Source organism: Zonotrichia leucophrys, chromosome 7, assembly GCF_028769735.1.
Source record: "Zonotrichia leucophrys gambelii isolate GWCS_2022_RI chromosome 7, RI_Zleu_2.0, whole genome shotgun sequence".
NCBI lineage: Eukaryota > Metazoa > Chordata > Aves > Passeriformes > Passerellidae > Zonotrichia > Zonotrichia leucophrys.
In genome coordinates, this window is record NC_088177.1 from 24,965,879 (window position 1) to 24,984,298 (window position 18,420).

The 18,420-nt window shown below is 38.8% G+C and overlaps 1 protein-coding gene across 2 annotated transcripts in view; it reads right to left on the minus strand.

Moving 5' to 3' along the window:
- Positions 1 to 18,420, minus strand: part of MAP3K20 (mitogen-activated protein kinase kinase kinase 20) — an 89,811-nt gene that overhangs the window by 51,697 nt on the left and 19,694 nt on the right. For both annotated transcript variants that reach the window (XM_064717987.1, XM_064717986.1), the window contains 5 exons: positions 8,360 to 8,447; positions 4,089 to 4,190; positions 3,259 to 3,324; positions 2,303 to 2,331; positions 2,048 to 2,185 (listed from right to left, as the gene is read on the minus strand). In XM_064717987.1, the coding sequence (XP_064574057.1) occupies positions 2,048 to 2,185; positions 2,303 to 2,331; positions 3,259 to 3,324; positions 4,089 to 4,190; positions 8,360 to 8,447 (423 nt within the window). The remainder of the gene's footprint in view (positions 1 to 2,047; positions 2,186 to 2,302; positions 2,332 to 3,258; positions 3,325 to 4,088; positions 4,191 to 8,359; positions 8,448 to 18,420) is intronic.

Consider the following 18,420-nt stretch of genomic DNA (forward strand, 5'->3'; position numbering starts at 1 on the left):
AAACCATGGGAAAGATGACAAATATTGCAATTGAAATATCTATTCCTAGCATCTTACTAGTTTACATTTGAAAGGATTCTGTTCTTTGTTAAGAGGACTTTAACTGAAGTAAAGCAGATTTGTCTCTCTAGCACAAAAGCTGCTGGCAAGTGTTATGCTTCAAAAAGAGATTCTTTACATTTTGTTTTTATAGATGATAATAATTTAAAGAGACAAAAACACCCTTTCTCATATTTCTAGTTTTCAGACCCCTAGCTACTTCTCTGGTAGTTATAACACTTATTATAGCGAGATTCCAACTTTCAATGTTATATTCAGGCCATTTCTTGCTTGTATAACCCCCTAATATCAGTTATTTCAGAAACAGAGAACTTGGGCCACTGCCATTCTTCATTTCTACCCATCTATCTCCTCTGAAAATAATGCTGTTCCAAGACTAGAGTTATAAAAAGAATAATTACACCTAAGTGCTTATGAATTCATAAGCTTCTACTCACAGTAGAACACATTAATTTAAAAATAATGTATTAAAAAACTGTGGGTCATTACTAGACATTCTAAAGTAGCACTACACACCCATAACAATGCTAAAATATTCTGGTAACACGGAACTGTTTTCATAATGAGGATAGTCCAGTTTTACCTCCAAGCGCAGAACTGTCAAAGGAACCTGACTTTTTCAATGAGGTCAAATAAACTTTTCACAACATAATGTTCCCAAGGCACTGTTAATACTTGACATGATAAGATACTAAACAATTTCTTACCTTCTCCCACTTTGAAAACATTACTAAAGTCAATTCAAACTAGGATGACTATGTGAGAAGTTTGAACTATAACACCATGTTTGGAATTTTTCCTCTAACATTGTTGTTCTGTTTTGAAACTGGAATGTTTCCCTTCAGTGGACAATATGTGATTGCTTCCAGTAACAGTTTACATTAATATTTATATTTGTTAGCTTATGTTCTCTTACTCTTTGTGACCTAGTTCAGTTAAGCAAGCAAGGATTTTGAATCTGACCATATAGGATCCTTGCAAACTTTCAAACTTTCACTGGTAAGTGATGTCACATCATGTCTCAAAAATTTTTCTCACTATAAACAACTGTTTGGCAAAAAGTTTAAGTCACTCTCCACTGAGACATCAGCTTAGATGTGTACAGCCATAGGTGCTAGCTTAAAATCATAGTGCCTCCCTCACATCTACCTCCTCCCATTCCTCAAAGAGAGAGACACAACATTTGGCAGGTAGTGAAGAATTTCTCATTCTGCCACCCACTGTTGAATCCAAACAGAAAAATGGTTAATGCACCAATATGCATAGAAACTACAGCCCCACTTCCTTTCATTTTGCCCCAAATACTCTTTACTGTCCTCTGCCAGAGGAAGGCTATGGGCTTGGGCACACAACTGATGTGACCAGTAGGGCTGTTTCTAGCCTGCTTTGTATTGCAGAGCAAAACTAAATTAGAGTTTAACTGTTGACAGAGTAAAGTAATTCACATTACTGAATCTGAAAACCTGACATTCTTATGAACTATAACTGATTCCTCACCCTTCAGCAAAGCAGTGCTGGGCTTCTGTATTTTCAGATGGGGTCTATTCTCACAGATAGTGATAGCAGTGCCTTTTAAACAATTGAGCATAGAGGAGCTGCTTTTTAATAAAAATCAGTGACACTGTTTTGGGGAAAGTGGAATGCTAATGTTACCCCCCGTTACAAGACAAGCTTTTTCTCTTTAGTGCCACAAAAAAAGCCCCACAAGCAGAGATTCATGATGCTTTCAGTAGCTCCTGAAAGCCTTTGGACATATGCTGAATAACTGTGGAACTTCCTACACTGGCATGCTGCTAATCTAAAGAGATGCTACCAAACATGCAAGATACTATGTTCTTCCTATCATTTTCAAGCATATAATTATAAATTATGGGTCAGTCACAGAAGGAACTGTGGCATTTCTTGTTGTTCTTATTCAGAATTGCTGCAGTTGCAGCACATGAATTCTGTCTCACTGCCACAATGCACAGTGAGATGAGGCACTCACCACTCCGTACGAGTACGTGTCACATGTTTCAGACACTGGAAGACTCTGAATAACTTCTGGGGCCATCCATGGGAAAGTGCCCACTAATGACATGTGTGTCGTATGGGAGTGGAATCTTGAGGCACCAAAATCACAGATCTGGCAAAAATAAATAAAATATTAAACTGGTATTGTGAGTATTGACCTCATTCATGAGACATAGAAACATCCAGTCAAGCAGCAGCATCTCACAACAAATAATTAAAGTGTTCATACCTTTAACACACCATCAGCAGCTATAACAACTGAAAATGAAAAAACAAAAGGTTACAGGAATGCAAAAAGCAAGTCCAACACATTTTTACGGCAAAATACTTCATTTTTCAATAAGACAAATGACCCTAAGGTGAGCCAGCATCTGAATGTGCACATCTGTCCTGGTTTCATTGGGAAGCTGACAGAACATCTGCTGAATACCTGCAAGCCTCTGAACAAATGCAAAACCTTTCAGGCCTTACTGAGTTAAAGGACAGCAACACAGATGAACTTCATTCTCCCCAGTACAGTTAGGTTTAACAAGAAGCTCTCTGGAAGAGTCATTAATAAAAGGAGAAAGCCTAAAACCGAGGTGAGACCTACATGTTTCTTGACTATTATACATCATTGAAATCTGTGACTCTCCTATCCCACCACTAGTGGTAGAAGTTTCATGTAAAAGGCAATGTTCAGCAAATTTCAGAAATGACTGTCAACTGCTAAGTACAGACTCCACACTGAACGTGTATGACTCAAAAGCCTGAATATCTGTCAAATCTCAAAAAAAGCCACAACAAAGACATGATTTTCTGATAAGAAATAATAGGCCTTATCCAGTCTATTGTGTCTGGTGTCTGCCAGCCTTTCCTGGTACTCAACCTTTCCAAAGAGAAAAAAGAAGTAAAGAGTGCCCAGGCAGTATCTGAAAGCTTCATCAGTTTTCTTGGCCAATCATGACCAGCAAGACACAAGTTGAAAGAGTCCTCCACAGTGTTCTAGATGATGCCAGGTCTGTAATGAACTTCAGACAGGCTCAGGATGGGGAGGAGGGAACAACTTTTCTGTGCCTCAACAAGTGATGACAACCATGGCATTAGTTACGCATTCTGCTTGTTCACAAAACTCAGGCACAGATTTAAATGCCACATTAATGTGTAACAGTAAATGCAGATCATTTCAGAGCATTGCTACTTTACCATTCCTGGACTTCAGGTCCCTGTGGATAACTTTGACTGGAGCTTCCATGTGTAAATAGTGCATTCCTACACAAAACAAAGGAATAATCTAGTTAGACAGGCTGAGCAGGGCCATCCCATTTCTGCAGTCATGATTCCTGGTTCCCACTAGTTGCACTCATTGCAAGTTGCCATACCTGTGTGCCATACTGACGTGCTGAAGGAGAACCAAAGCTTCCCACAATCTACTTTGAGTAAAAAGCACTAACCAAAGCTCACTTATCTCTCAAAGCATCTATCTGGATATGCTAATGGGTTTTAACATCATATGTAGTTATTTTCTCTAACTATATAGTTAAGGAGGTGTCTACACAATTAAGCCAGATATTAATTTACTTTTTTTTCATTAATTTACACTAATTCTTGTATGGTCAGTCACAAAGAACACACAGGATGGAACAGCTTATTCTACATTATTATATGAAGAGTTTCAGTATGTTTGCTGAGAATAAGTCCTCAGCTTCCTTAAATGCCCCAAATCAAATCAAATGTAAGGGTAATTATGCACTTTACCTCATAATTACACTACATCAGCAAATTATACTCTTGGGACTTAAGGGCACACCAGAACTGGCTCACAGAAGCCATTTTCACTCCAGAATATTTCTGGATTCATAATAAACAAGGAACATACTGAAAAGAATAGTGAATGGGTTTTGCTTTTTTCATTTATATATGTTTGATTGGTTTTCTTACCATCTCAATAAGGAAGATTAGGAAAGCTTTCCTGACGAAGGAAGCTGTACATTCGCTGGCTGTGTAGGGCAGTATATGCCACCCTTCTTGCTTACCTTTAGCTATGTCAGTGGCCCAGGTCATGATATGATCCATATCCATCTCTTCACTTTTATTACTATTAATGTAATCAAACAGTGAGCCAGCAGAAGCGTACTCTGTTAAAAAAAAATAAAACCAAGATATTTAAAAACATTGCACCTAGCTTGAAAGACATAATAGAAACTCTGCCAGTTCCAGAAAGCAGTCCTCTGGCTTAATGACAAAGAATTTGCGTTCAACAGCCTAATATTATTACCAGTACAGTAAGAGAGTTTATCTGATTGTCCCAATGCAGACATAAGCTACTACTAACAAAAAATTAAAAAAACAAATTAAAAAGTGTAATCATATAGAAAAACAGGCATTAAAATGAAAAGGTATTAGAAAGGCCTGGCGTAAAGAGACATCAGGCAAAGCAGTTCAAATTCCAGAGTAAAAGATTGTGCAAGCTCTTTGTTCAGGACAAGCAGATGTTTCTCTTAATTTCCCATAACTATACCTACAGAATCCCACAGCAGAATTCTGGGGTACAAACAAGGGCATTTGGGGCCCACTGGTGTTTGGAACTGTGGCAGATGGAATCCAGTCTGACTGTCAGAGTTGTGGGGCTTAAAGCAGGAACAACAAGCTAGTCAGCCCTACACATATTTAGGTGTGAAACTGGAGACAACTCAAATCTCTACAGTACCACTTTCATATAACCTAAAATTCTGACTTTTTTAAACAGTGAATTAACCACATTTAATCAAAGAACAATTAACAGATGAGTTTGGTGGTATCAGATTCATTTTATTGTTTCCAAAATCAGAGGATACTCCTCACTGTAAGCAGTACTGTGTATAAATTATGCCCCATAACAAAACATTATTTTTTATTTTTTTTAAGTAAAGCCACATGCTAAATATATAATGTTTTGTTACAAAGAAAGAGTTTGCAAGTAGAAAGTTTCCTATTTCCCCATGGAGAAACAAAACAGCAGATCAAATAACTTGTTCATGAAAAAACAGAAGGATGAAACAAGAAGGCTAACCCTGTGATAAGCAGGACAGATTTTCTTGTGCTGCAGGTCATCTACAGCAGTTTAAAGCCTGTGGCTCTTCTGCTCAGTATTTATTAATATGAAATATTAATAGAAATAAGTTTTATCTCATTTAGAATTTGTTTCACCAAAAACACAACAGGAGGTTCATAAGATGAAACAGCTGATACATTTTCTTTTATCTGCTTGCAATGACAGGGCAGGCAGATGCCACCCAGTGCAGGGGGATACAAGGAGCAACTTAAGCCTTTTGTCCCTCTCTCCCAAGGCTATTCAATGTGCTTCTCAGGCAGAATTTAGAACCTATCTAGAAGACTCTCAAAATCTTCATTTTATTTCAAAGCAGCCACAAAATCATTGCCTTTAAGACTACATCAAATGTATCTGATTTTTAAAAATAATAATATTAATCAATGATTGATACATGATAGTGTAAATGCATACAAAAATTTCCACTGTTCCTAACCAAAAAAATAAAAACCACTGGGAGATCACTGTGTGGGGAAAGACACTGAGACCAAACTGAATCTGCAGCCTAGAATGTGGCAGGTCAGATGGGAAGACTCCAGTGCTAAATGAAAGAGGGAGAAAATAGCAAGTCCTGTGAAAGTAAACACTCAAGTGGCAAGTGAGCTTTGGATCCCTGCTGTACAACCTCCCACTGAAAGGACAGACATGTTGCTTCTGATGTCACCGACAGAGGAGTAAGCTGCTGACCCGCACATTTCCACAATTAAAACAGAAGCTTTTTTTACCCATGATGTCATCATCTGTCTTATAAATGGATTTTTCAGGAACAGGTTGGCTGCATGCTTTGCATGCCTTTACAATGCATAATTCGACCCATCAGGGTCAGGGGACAGCTCAGCTCCTTCAGCCCTTTGCCACTTTGTGTGAACAGAGGCAAGTAAGCGTCAATCAACAAAGCCCCACTGTTAGTATTTCTTCCATACAGTTTCTGTGCCACAGATATTTACTAGGAGCTTGTGGATTTGGAAAGCCTATTGCAAGGACAATGTTTTGCAACTAATGGAAAAGAAATATTTGCTTTAGAAAGAAAAGCTCTGATTGCCTTACTGGGCCCACCCTGTGATGCTGTGGCAGACATATGGTTCTGTGCACTGGGGGCACAAGCTCTGAGAACCTTTTGGGATGAGGCAGCTGTGGCCAAAAGCCATATCTGAAAGCTACATATTGAGACTGCTGCTGACAGAGATGGCCAGTAACATCTAGAATGATGGGATCCATGACAGCAGCTCACCGGGCAGCAGGATGAGCTGGAACACTGACATGCATCCTAGGAGGAAAACATTTTTTTAACTCCAGCTGTAGCCGTTCTCAGAAAACTCCTTAACAATCCTACATGAGATATTACATGCAGCTAATGCTCAGTACATGCCAGTACTTGGCTGAATGGTCTCATCTCCATCACTCCGAAGAAACATTAATTTCTCAGGATTTCTTCTTATTTGGGATTTTCTCTCTCAAGAAACAAATCTCTAACTAAACACTGTTTGGATTGTCTGCAACACTGAAGGCCATCCAGAAGATCACAAAGTGAAAATCCCTCTAAAAGACATTTGAAGTGTAATCAACATTTCTTTTATCAGTAACCATTCTCTCTGATTTGAAAATGGTGTAGGGAAAGGGAGCCTTGCCTCCATTCCAATCCACAGGACTCCAGTCTCCTTAGAAGTTGCACGGAGAATCAACAGTTTGCTAAAAAATCCCCAAACTTCTTTCTTTTTCAAGCAGGTGTGATCAAAGTTCCCTGTGGAACAAAGCTGTTGAACTACAGACTGTAGTCTCTATCTCACAGGCAGTTAAAGAGTCCCCATTCTCAACAGCACAGTGAATACTTCAGTTGCTGTCAGCCCTGTGACTGGTAAGCAGGTCATACGTCCTCCAAACCCTGATCTTGGTGAGATCAAGCTGAGGTCTTCTGATCTAGACATCATCCCAGGTCATTGATTACACCTCACCTTTACTAGTCTCCTTGTTGGTTTACACTTATATTAAAAAGGATAGTAAAATTACATTGCTTGATTTATTAGCTTTCTATTAATTTTACTGCTTCCAGAAGGAATTCAAATTCCTGTCTATATGACATCATCAGTGCATTTCTAAGTGGTGCAGACTGTGGTCACCCCAAGCACCTCTGGAATGCTGTCTGCCACACCATGACCTGCAGTAGGCTGATACTCCTGGAGTAAGCAAAGCTCCCCACGCCCTGAAACGTGCTGCATTTCAGATTACACTGCCACCTGCTGTGATAAGCAGAAGCCTAAGAGGCAGGTAGAAATAATTGAATTTTCACGAGTTCTGACCACCAACCAACAAAAACCTGACCAGCAGTGACTCAAATTGGTGTTAGATTGTGACACATGCAAAAGACTACTCTTCACACTGAGCTTTGAAAGTTACAGACATGCCAAAACATGCCTCCTAATCCACACTTTTATGAGTTTTATCTCTTCAAACATTTGTTTGAGCAGTTGGGAAATTTCTTTGCTTTCGGTTTACTTTCTACTTCTATCTTATGTAGTTTGTCCCATACAGGAAAGGGAGAAAATTCTCTATCTGGACCATCTCCCAAGATAAGAGCAGGAAGCTTAAAATGGTGACAGAAAAAAAAACAACCACCAACAAAATACCTCAACAATACCACAAAAAGCAACTTCTGCATAATTCTAGGAATATCAAAACAAACAAAACCTAGTTTTCCATGTATAAAGGGAGTTGTCTTACAATGCCTTATTAACCCTTGACTCTATTTCAAACTCCTCCCTTTGTGAACCTCACAATGCAAATTCTCCTACTTTCAGTGCAGGCAGAACTCATGGGGCAGCTTTGCTCTGAGCAGACACCCAGCCCACCTTCCTTCCAGAACAGAACCAGCCAGAACTTCGTATCATGAAAACCTCTACTTTTGTGACACACCAATTAGAATGGGAAAGCAATTCTCCAAACAGGGCACAAGAACACAATGAAAGGTACTGTTAAAAGGAGTCCTGTATTTGTGCACTAAGAACACCCTAGGCCTCACCTGCCTCATGCTGCCTCCAGCTATGCTCCCAGCCTGGCTCCCACCTCCAGCACTCCCAATTACATTGAGGCAGGTAGTGCCAAGCACTCTTAAAAAAGACCAGAACAATTAGCAAAACACTGTAATTGGGTAACACTGGAGATAACCTTGTAACATTGTAGCTTTACAGAGTCAAGGAAAAGGTCAGACAAAATCCTTACCTGTAACAATGCCATAGTTTGGAGGTTCAATGACAGCTCCATAGAACTGAATGATGTTTTTGTGACTGAGCACACTAAGTATTTCTGCCTGTTGAAAACAAACAAATAAGCAAACAAGTTAGACAATTCAGAAGGGTCATTTATCATAATAACTTATTTCACACCCCACTGGGTATACACACATACAGCATATAATATACATATTTATATATAAGCACACACATATCTAAGGAAGACTGCTCACAAATCCTTGGCATTTGAAAACCTAGTGAGAGTTTGGCAGATGAATGCTTTGTATGTTTGGGGGGGTGGGAAGGTGGGAAAAATAAATTTGAGATTATTCTTTCATGGCCAAGGCACTGATGTAGGAAGTTAAGTCTTTGGAAAAATAGAAGATCTTGGAAAACTTTGTTCCAAGAAAGATCTGGGATTTTTGGCAGAGCAGCAGCAGTCCAATCCAGAACTGGTGTTTATGCACAAAGTACCATGGGTTCAGCGAGTCCAGCACTCCAGGCTGTTACAGCATTCCATGCACACACAGCTCCATCCAATGTTTACTGGAAATGTGGAATTTCTGGGCATGCGCTGTGGAGTCTGATTAAATACACAGAGCAAGCGTGCTTGAGATTGCCAAATACCCAGCAAAGCTCCTGGGTAAAACTGCTCCTCAAAGCAGACTACAGATGTTTGGCAATTCTGGAAAAATGTACAAAACCTTCAAATTCCACTTGAAGAATGCTACTGGGTTTGAGCAAGAGACTGCAAGACAATGAGACTGTATCCACAGAAATTAATACATATAAGCCCTGTAGTTTTTGAGAAAAAAGGTCAGGTATTTCTGGGAAGGTGTCTCAACAGTTTTACCTCTGCAGTGCATCAAAACAAATATATAACAGATTTTAGACACATGTTTTTATACAAATATAGATATTATGCAAATACAGATATGTACTACTTTATATTTTTCTTCACAGTAATGTTTTAAGATTATGAGATTATGTTAACTCTGTACCAGGCAAGAGCATCTAACAAAAACAAGATCACAATTAACGCCTTAGAACTTATCAAAAGTATCTGACAGATCCCTTCACAGATCCCTTGACTTGTAGTGGGAGTGTTGCTGTTTGCCCACAGCTGAGTCTTCACACATGTTCTCAGAAAGCTGCCAATTAATTTATTTTGTGGACTTGTAGGTAAATCAGTCTGCAGTTTGATTTGCTGAAAACAGCATACATTTTAAAAGTTAATTTTCTGGTGTTGTGAAAAAAAGATTACTCACTTGATGGTAATACTGTTTTTCTTGCTGAGCAGGCTAAGCAGCATGAAGAATTAGTGTAACCCAAGTTAAGTTCAAAGCTATAGTTAAGATTTAATTGCACATGTGTAAATGTCTGAGCATTAGCTAAAGGTCTTCAAAACTGTGTTGAAGTTACTCAAAAAAGTCCTTAAGCAACAACAACAGCAAAAAATTGAGTCATCTAATGCCTTTATCTGTAATTATGCACATAAGCACATGTATCATGATACCATCTATAAAACATAGGCCAAACAAATACTGGTTTGCTATAGCTCTAAATTTATTAGAATAGCAGTAGCTGATGTACTGTGGGTTTCTGCATAAAAACTGTTACAGTCTTCCTGTTTTCAGTGAATCTAGAAGGTCACAAAATAATTTAAATGGCAGATATCTAAGCAAATGTGAAAAGATTGGCCTGCAGGTAAACAGCAACACTCAAGACTCAGCCAGTCAGGGGATCTGCCAGCAGAAGGAGCTCTGCCCCACAACTGCAGCCCCACCAACCTCCCAAGACAAGGAACTCCTGCAGCAGCAGAGGCAGGAGTTGTACCTCCAACCTCCTTCCCTAGGCTGGAGGATGCAGGTGACCACTGAGTCGTTCCAATCTCCATATCAGAAACTTTTGTATTATCTTTGTGTATTCCTTAGGAAATATTCAGTTGGGCATTCAATTCTCTAATTCCTACCAGCATTACTGCCAGATTACCAGGAGACCTCACTCTCCTTGTCTGCCTAGCTGAATGTTCTGATACGGGGCAGGAATAATACAAACAATCACAAAAACTATCTAAACCACCTTTTCCTTAACACCTTGGTAGAAGGAATGGAATAAAACCATCTTCTTGTGAAGTACTTAAAACACACCATGTCTTCAAAGTTATGAGCACACCATCTGCTGTGGTGTTTACAACACAAGCACTTCAACAGGTCATTTGAATTAAATTGATGGGTCTCATATTCAATTTTCTAATAGCATAATATATTTAGGTCCTGGCTATAAAACAAGTACTTGGTGAATCTTTTCAGAGAATGATTAAAAACACCCTGTGATTAACAAATCCAAGTTCCATAGCTCCCTATCCCACCACAACTATGTGCAGAACCCAGTGACTGTTCTCCATCTCATACAAGATGCTGCTGGATCCAGTAAAATCCATCAGAGTCCGTGGACAACAGGAGGGGCTGCACTGCAGCAAACCCCAGACCAACCAATCACCCAGTGTTACCTTGACAGGGACTGCAATCAAAATATGAGTGTCAGGCCAAGAAGATGAGTACTTCACTGCCACAGGCACAGACACACGGAAATATCACTTGGAAATGCAATAAAATATTTTTAAGGTTATCTTATTTATGTTATATACACAAAGATCACATTGCAGAACTACAAAAAAAATGCTGTATTGACCACAGCTAATACCATCACCTTCACATTGCTGTTCATACTCTAATCTGGGATTTAATGGATACCAAAGCAAGCTTCCATCTAAGAAATCCAGAGAAGCACCTTCTAATTGCCCACAGATATGACAATGAAGAATTGTGGGGTAAAAAAATTTCCAACTTTTCCAAAGGACCATTATATCACAAAGAAATCCTGTCTAAATACTTTTAATCACCATGCTGTTGTTCGCACTAGCGATTCTAGACTATTCCTTTCATGTTTTGTTCTCTTCTGTTGCTGTGATCAGCTGTGAACTGTATTAGCCAATTTAGACTCTTATTCCTTACAGTGAGAACCACATCCAAGCCAGTCCATACCTTTGAAGCTTTTGTACTACCTTTGGCAAGAAGGTGCCGTATTTCAATGAAAATTACTTTCAGATAGCAAATTACAAAGTGGTGAGTAAAGACTGGTATTTCAAAGGTCTCTTAGACACTAACAAGAATATTTAGAATCACCTTTAAGCATCAAAACTGTATTTTAATCCAAAATTCCTAAATGCTTGGAAGAAAATTCTGTCATGTATCTACCTATCTACAAGCTGTTGAAGAAGTCAGCCTTCGCTGGCTTGGGCATGACACTTCCCCTCAGTAAAGCTGCTACCTATCTTAAGCAAGCTAAATGAGCACCAATTCCTAAATAGTGATGACAAGCAACAAATATTCAACTACTTCATTGCATTAGTTTTTTGTGTGAAAGACAGAATTTTTTTAAGGTTGGATTGAAGCAGAACTAGTGGAGTTCAGCTGAATGAAAGACATCCAAACACATAAATACAAACTCCCTGGACATAGCATAGAGACACAGACACACAAGGTAACTGCAACAGAGTTGAATATTATGCTTAGTACTATGATAAACTTAGTAACAGCCTGTTACTGACCATCAAACTATGCTAAAATTGTTCATACTGCACTTACATCACAGGTATGGATGAAATTATGTTCCTCTCTTGAGTCCTGCTGAAGGGATTACAGACTACACACCATTTCTTGAAGGCAAAGGGATTCAGATTTCTAAACAAACCTAATCCACTGCTTACATAATTCAAATACCACAAAGTTCAAGGTCAGAACAAATTACATTGAAAACTTTTTCATTTAATTCTCGCTTACTGGCTTACTGTAAATCAAGCCAATTCATAAAACAATCACAGTGTAAGAGTTTGTAATTCAGGTAATCCCTAAGTGTACAAACAGTGTAATTGTGTTCTCTGAACCATGGTATGGATCACAGTGTTTAACAGGTAATTTGGTTTTATGCCTGTTTAATCTCTACTTACTGACATATGTGAAAATGACAGTTACATCATCCAAGACTGATATCACCCTAGAGCTGCTTGTAGACCCACTAGTACTGCTCTTAACCTTGTAGTACAAACAACCATGCATGAATAACCATATCTTCAGGTGCTTCAGCAGGTAAAAACAAAGTCCTCCTCCAGGTCTTGTCTGTGTTCAGCAATAGCTGCACAGAAATCACAAACACAAATTCTAACCACAGCCAGCAGCAGATGAGGGCACAAAGCAAGCTGCCTGGACAGCATGGTCTCATTATGAGACCCACAAGCCTGAGCTCACCAGGACGACCCAAGCCCTCCCTTGTTTTTGCTCTGCCTTGTACCAGTGCAGCAAAGGCAGCAAGTGCAGTTCAGCTCTGATGAGGTCTTCAAGGTCGGTGCTGACTGCAGATGTGGGCAGTGGCCACCTGATGCTGAGCTGGCATTACTTGGGAATCAGACAAGGCCCCATCGTCAGATCTTTAATTGCAGCCGCAAAGACAGCAAGGATGGGGACGGAGGCACTTTGCAACAGCTGTGTTGGTGCTTGCCAGCTACTCAGAGCAGCTGCAGCTGCTCTTGTTAGAGCTCCCTATCCCAAGGCAGTTAAAGTTAGCAAAGACCAAACAACTCAGCATATTTTAGTTACTCAGGTTCTCCTTGGAAATATATTAGAAATTTGTTATGCTCACACTTGTAGTCAAGAGAAGTGATCAAGGGTTTGGGCAGTCTGCTCCAGCAGCACAGCTGGAACTGTAGAAGGACATCTGTTCACTGAGTTCTTCAGTATCAAAAGGCTTTTATTGCATTGGTCCAGACAAACTGAGCCCAAAGCAACTCAACCACCACTTCTTCCAGGTGCCTTTGGAGCAGCTGATAGGAGAGTAAAGTATCTTTCCACCCTGGTCTGAGCACACTGGTTTAGGATTAACACAGGAAATAGCTGCAGTCCCTTGTGAGACCATTGCATCACCTGTTAGTAAATCAGGGAACCACACAGCAAGTGGCACCTTCACTCCATGCAAAATTACAGAGTTGTACATGGTTAGCTATTTAATCTGATTAATACAACCTCCTTAACTGCCTTATAATATATATTATTACACTGTGCAAAAGTTTGGCTATTTGATTTTCCAGAGAACTGTTTGCCATGTTTATTAAGGAGGTATTTAGACACACTTAAGGCAGCTTTGGAAAGATATTTTTTTCCTAAGTCCTGTAGCATTTTAAAGGCTTTGACCTTTGTCATGTTCTTGGGAGAGCTGCAACTTAGCTACTCTCAGGGGATTTTACAGTCTCATGCAAGGGCAGCTGGAAGAGGCCAGCTGATGCTTCAGTAAAATAATTTCTATTAGTGAAAACCACATACAAAAAAGATACAGAATGCTAACACACATAAATCCCACACCTTTATTTCTAGACTCCTGCTCAGAAATATATCCAGTCTATGTCCATTTCCAGTGTCTCATTAATCCTTTGCTCTGAATTTACTGATGTCTAATAAAGGATGACACCTCTTATATTATCAGTTTCTCTAGGTGAACAAGCCCAAAATATCATTTAACAGATGAAATAAAAACACAGTCAGCATCTGTCATAACTAACAAATTATCTTTTCAATATGCAATAAAGGGATACTTAGAGAATTTCAGAAACATAAAATTATTACCAAGAATTATATAGCAGTGATGTTAAGTAATTATTACAGTTTTGAACACAGAAAAGAAAATTATGCAGCTACGAAATAGAAATTTAGGACTTTGCCTACTGATTTGTCTGTTGTCATAAAGTTTTCTACAGAAAAAAATTATAAACAAGAATTCTGTGCTTTGGGGGCCCAAATAACAGGCAAAGGATACTGATTGTCCAGTTCAGAGAATTTTTGTAAAACCTATTAAACAGTCTTTAATACTAACAATGCGAGAGGAAAATCACATGGACATGGCAAAGCCAAAGAATCCTCAATGAGATTTTTTACCCACTAATAAGCAGTTACCAAGTGCTTCAATGGGCACATTCCCAGCATACATGTGCTACCACCTCTTCCCACAGGCAATCATTGTTTTAAAACTATGGTTGGCATGGCACTTAAAACTGTATGAGCTTGGGCTTCTTTTCCAGTATTCATTTAGATGATAACTTATCCCAAAAAAAGCTGGTTTCTACAGGCCATTTACATGTTAAAACTGTCAGCATTTACGCCTTACAACACAGCCTCTGTACTCAGGCTCTATTAGGAAACTGTATCCTGTTTCTTAAACCACAGAGAAAAGAGTTAAATTACATTCTCAGATTGATGTCACCAGCATTTCTGTAAATACCAGAATTAAATTCTCATAAGTACATCTACAATGATGTACAAAATTTGTACTTGGAAGCATTTTGATTGAGCAAATCTTTCACAGCATCAAATCTGCATCCAAAATTATGTCCTACACTGTTACAAATCCCAGAGAATAAAAGTGGAAATGTACAGGAAACTAATAAATTCCTATTACTGTATAATCATTTTACCATTATTTTAAATCCACTGGTGTATATCACGAAAAAAATCTCACTTTTGGAGATACTGTGATAGAAACACACACTTTAAATACCTTGTATTGATTCTAAGGTTACAATCTTGAAGAAAGAAAAAGCACATTACCAAGAGAGCTCATTTCCATTAAACTATCATAATATACCACAGATAAGGAATATGGACATAAATTTATTTTATTCTGTTCTAGACTCATCCCATCTTACGAAATTTACTTAAAAATTTAATCTGCATCATGCAATACCACAGGATTTGTTAGAAGTGAAATGTATTGGATATTGACCATTTGAAAAGAAAACTGAGTTTTATACTCTAGTATATTTCTTTATAGCAACCTTGGCACAGAAATTGGTATGTTATGGATAATTTAAAGGCTAGAGGATTAAAAGTACTAGCTAGCAAATTCAGGTGGTGTCTGTCAAAACACTGCAATGGCTTGCTCAGCCCATGAAAAGCAGGCTGGTCCCTCTAAAAATCACAGGGGCTTTGTGCTTGTGATGTGGCAGCAGACCCTCTGCCTTGTGCAGCAAGAGGGAATGAGATCAAGCTGACTGGCTCAATCCTCCCTCTGACCTCCATCAGTGCCATGACCACGTGGAGCCCACGCAGCACTAAGAAATTGCAGGATCGTGGTGTTTTCCTCACGAGGAGGGTTAAAAATGTGCTGTGAGACAAGAGGCTGCTAACAGACTGACAAAACTAAGCAGAGGCACTTTCTGCAGAAAATCCTTAGAGAACGGTTAGTAAGCTTGAAAAAAATCTGTTACATTTACACTGCCATTTACAAAAAAAATCCAAACAAACAAAATACATAAACAAAATTTATGGAAAAATATCTAATTTTTCAGACAGATTTCAAGTAGAAATACACCCAAAGGACTGTTGCATTTCGCAGCATACAATGTGAGGTTGTATGAGCATTTAATAAAAGGTATCTGATAAAGGCAGATCTGTCAAGAACAAGTTTAGTTTGGATTTCACTACTGTTATTCACATAAAGCAAAACCATTCAAAACATGCATAAACTATGTATTTGTACTGGTGTAAGAGTTTAGAAATGAGCAATATCTGCAATATTTGTAATTTTTAATTCAAGCAGATTTGGAGTACTGAGCTGCCTCCAGCTGCAAAGCAACACCAGCAACTGAGTAGAAACAATAGATGAGTGGACTAAACAGCAGGGCTGAAATACCTGAGCTCCCATAGAGCTCTTTATTTTCAGCAATCATAATTTCTCTTTTCAATGTTGGGAAATTTTCCAAGTTACTCACAATCACTTTGAAGACAAACTGCCTTTGACTATGGAGAACAGTAACAAAATCCTCAACATTCCTAAAATACAACAGAATAACAAAACTTGAAACTTTGACTCCTGGCATCCTCCCCAGGTGAGAAGATATCATCGCTAATATGCAACACGGGATCATTCCAGACCCAAGAAATAGAAAAATATCCAAGGAAATTATTTCTGAGATCAAAGTCACTGTAGGTTTCATGAGCACCTTGGTGGAAAGGCATTTTGGTATGAAAGTGATGGGCAAAACGAACCCACCCTCAAGGAGCCATGGCCATACATATGTAACTAGAGCAGTGATTTTCCTGAGCTCTGCAGGGTATTTGTAAGGAAACTCGATAAGACAACCTAGAACAAACCAAATCTCACTGTACAGTGCCTTTGCTGAACAATTAGCATAGACTGCAACAGAGACAGCAACAGCTGTACTTATGCATCCTGATCCACTCCTCTAAAGCAGCTATGATCTTTACAATGAAGTATTTTTCCATCTTAACCATGAAAACTGTAATTTAACCACAGGAAAAAAAACCCAGCATGTACTCAGTGAACACTCACTTAAAGCCTGTCTTGGAATGGATAAATCAATCCTACTATAGACAATGACAGGGACAACACTTGTTGGGAATCTCTCTTATTGGAATTCTAGTAAATGTTATAATTCTTGAAAATGTAACTCAATGAGGCAGTTTGAGCCCACCCTTACGAAAAAAACCCACTTCACAAGATGTTATATGTTAACAGCACACCACAAGGTTTTGTTTTCCTCACGGGCTGCTAGAGCTCTGCACAAGGCTCTCCCCAGCTGTCGCTCAAAACTGAGCTGCCCCTGCAGAAAAGGTATGAATAGTTCCCTACCTGGAGTCCACCTAACTTAAACAAACTTTCAGAACAGAAATTACAGCTGTGACCAGCAGCCACAAAAAAGAAGCAAAGTAGTTGCCAACTACAGATGTTGGCACTCTGCTGAAGTGAATGAAAGTCTTCCATACATAAGAGGCATTTTTCTGTGACTTTTACCGATCCCAAAGCACAACTTCACAAATCCGAGAATTTCAGGAAAATAAGCTGTCACCATTATCTGAATGACACACATCATGGTTTTATGTGAAACTGTCCAAAAGATCCAGCATGAATCATGGTGAATTCTACCTGCTTTTCAGACATGTCACTCTTCTTTGTCAAGGACTGAAAATTGTATTTTACTTGGAAACTTGGTTCAAATGCTACTTCTACTGGGTAGCAATGGTCAAAAAAAAACCCACCACCAACAACAACAAAACTAGACAAAACTCATCAAATTTTAAGCTTTAATCTTCATGAAACATGGACTAAGCGTTTATTTTTTCTTGGGATTCTTCATGCTGCCTTTATGGTAGCTCAATCTTTTTTCCATTAGAACTAAAAAAATTCAAGTAAAACAATGGCTAAGATAAAAAACTTAGAGAAAACCCAGTAATATTCTAAAAGTGTTGTTAGTGTCATACATCAACTTTTATTATTATTACTTTACTACATATTTTTGACATGTAACTTCAGCTTTTCCCTTACTCTTCTGTGATGAATTTCTTGTACACAGAACTCCCTATTTTATCTGTCTTTACAGCTCTCAGCTTACACAGATAAGGCAGTAACAACCATTTCATTTCTAATCCTTGCTATACAGGAATACAAACAGGTAGCCTCAAAATACATTTTTAGGAAGTTAATAACTTGAATACCAGTATCTCTGAACTCATAGAAGGTGGAAATCCAGAAGAACCTATCTAGAAGAGTGAGACTACAGACCAACCTACAAAGACAGTTGCTTTGAGTCCTGCAGACCTGCAAGGAACAGAGAACTCACAGGGGTCTTGTACCACTACAGGACATCAAATTAAGTCAAAAGTCTCTTTTCCCATTGCTCTTCTCCAATGAAACCACAATATCTCTAGCCAATTCCTTCCCCAAATTAGGGAAGAACATCCAGAGGTACTGTAACCACCACCCACGTCTGTACTAATATGAGAGGAACATCACACATACTTAATGGGGAATGAATAACATTTAAAAGGCCAGTTACAAATGAAGATCATCTATTCTGTGGTTACAAAACCACTGACCTGCACTAGCTCCTCCATCGCCTTGCACTGTGCTTGCTGAGGACCTGCCACAAATGAAGCAAAGAGGAAGCAGAACTGTATATACATGGGACCACAGGAACTTTCA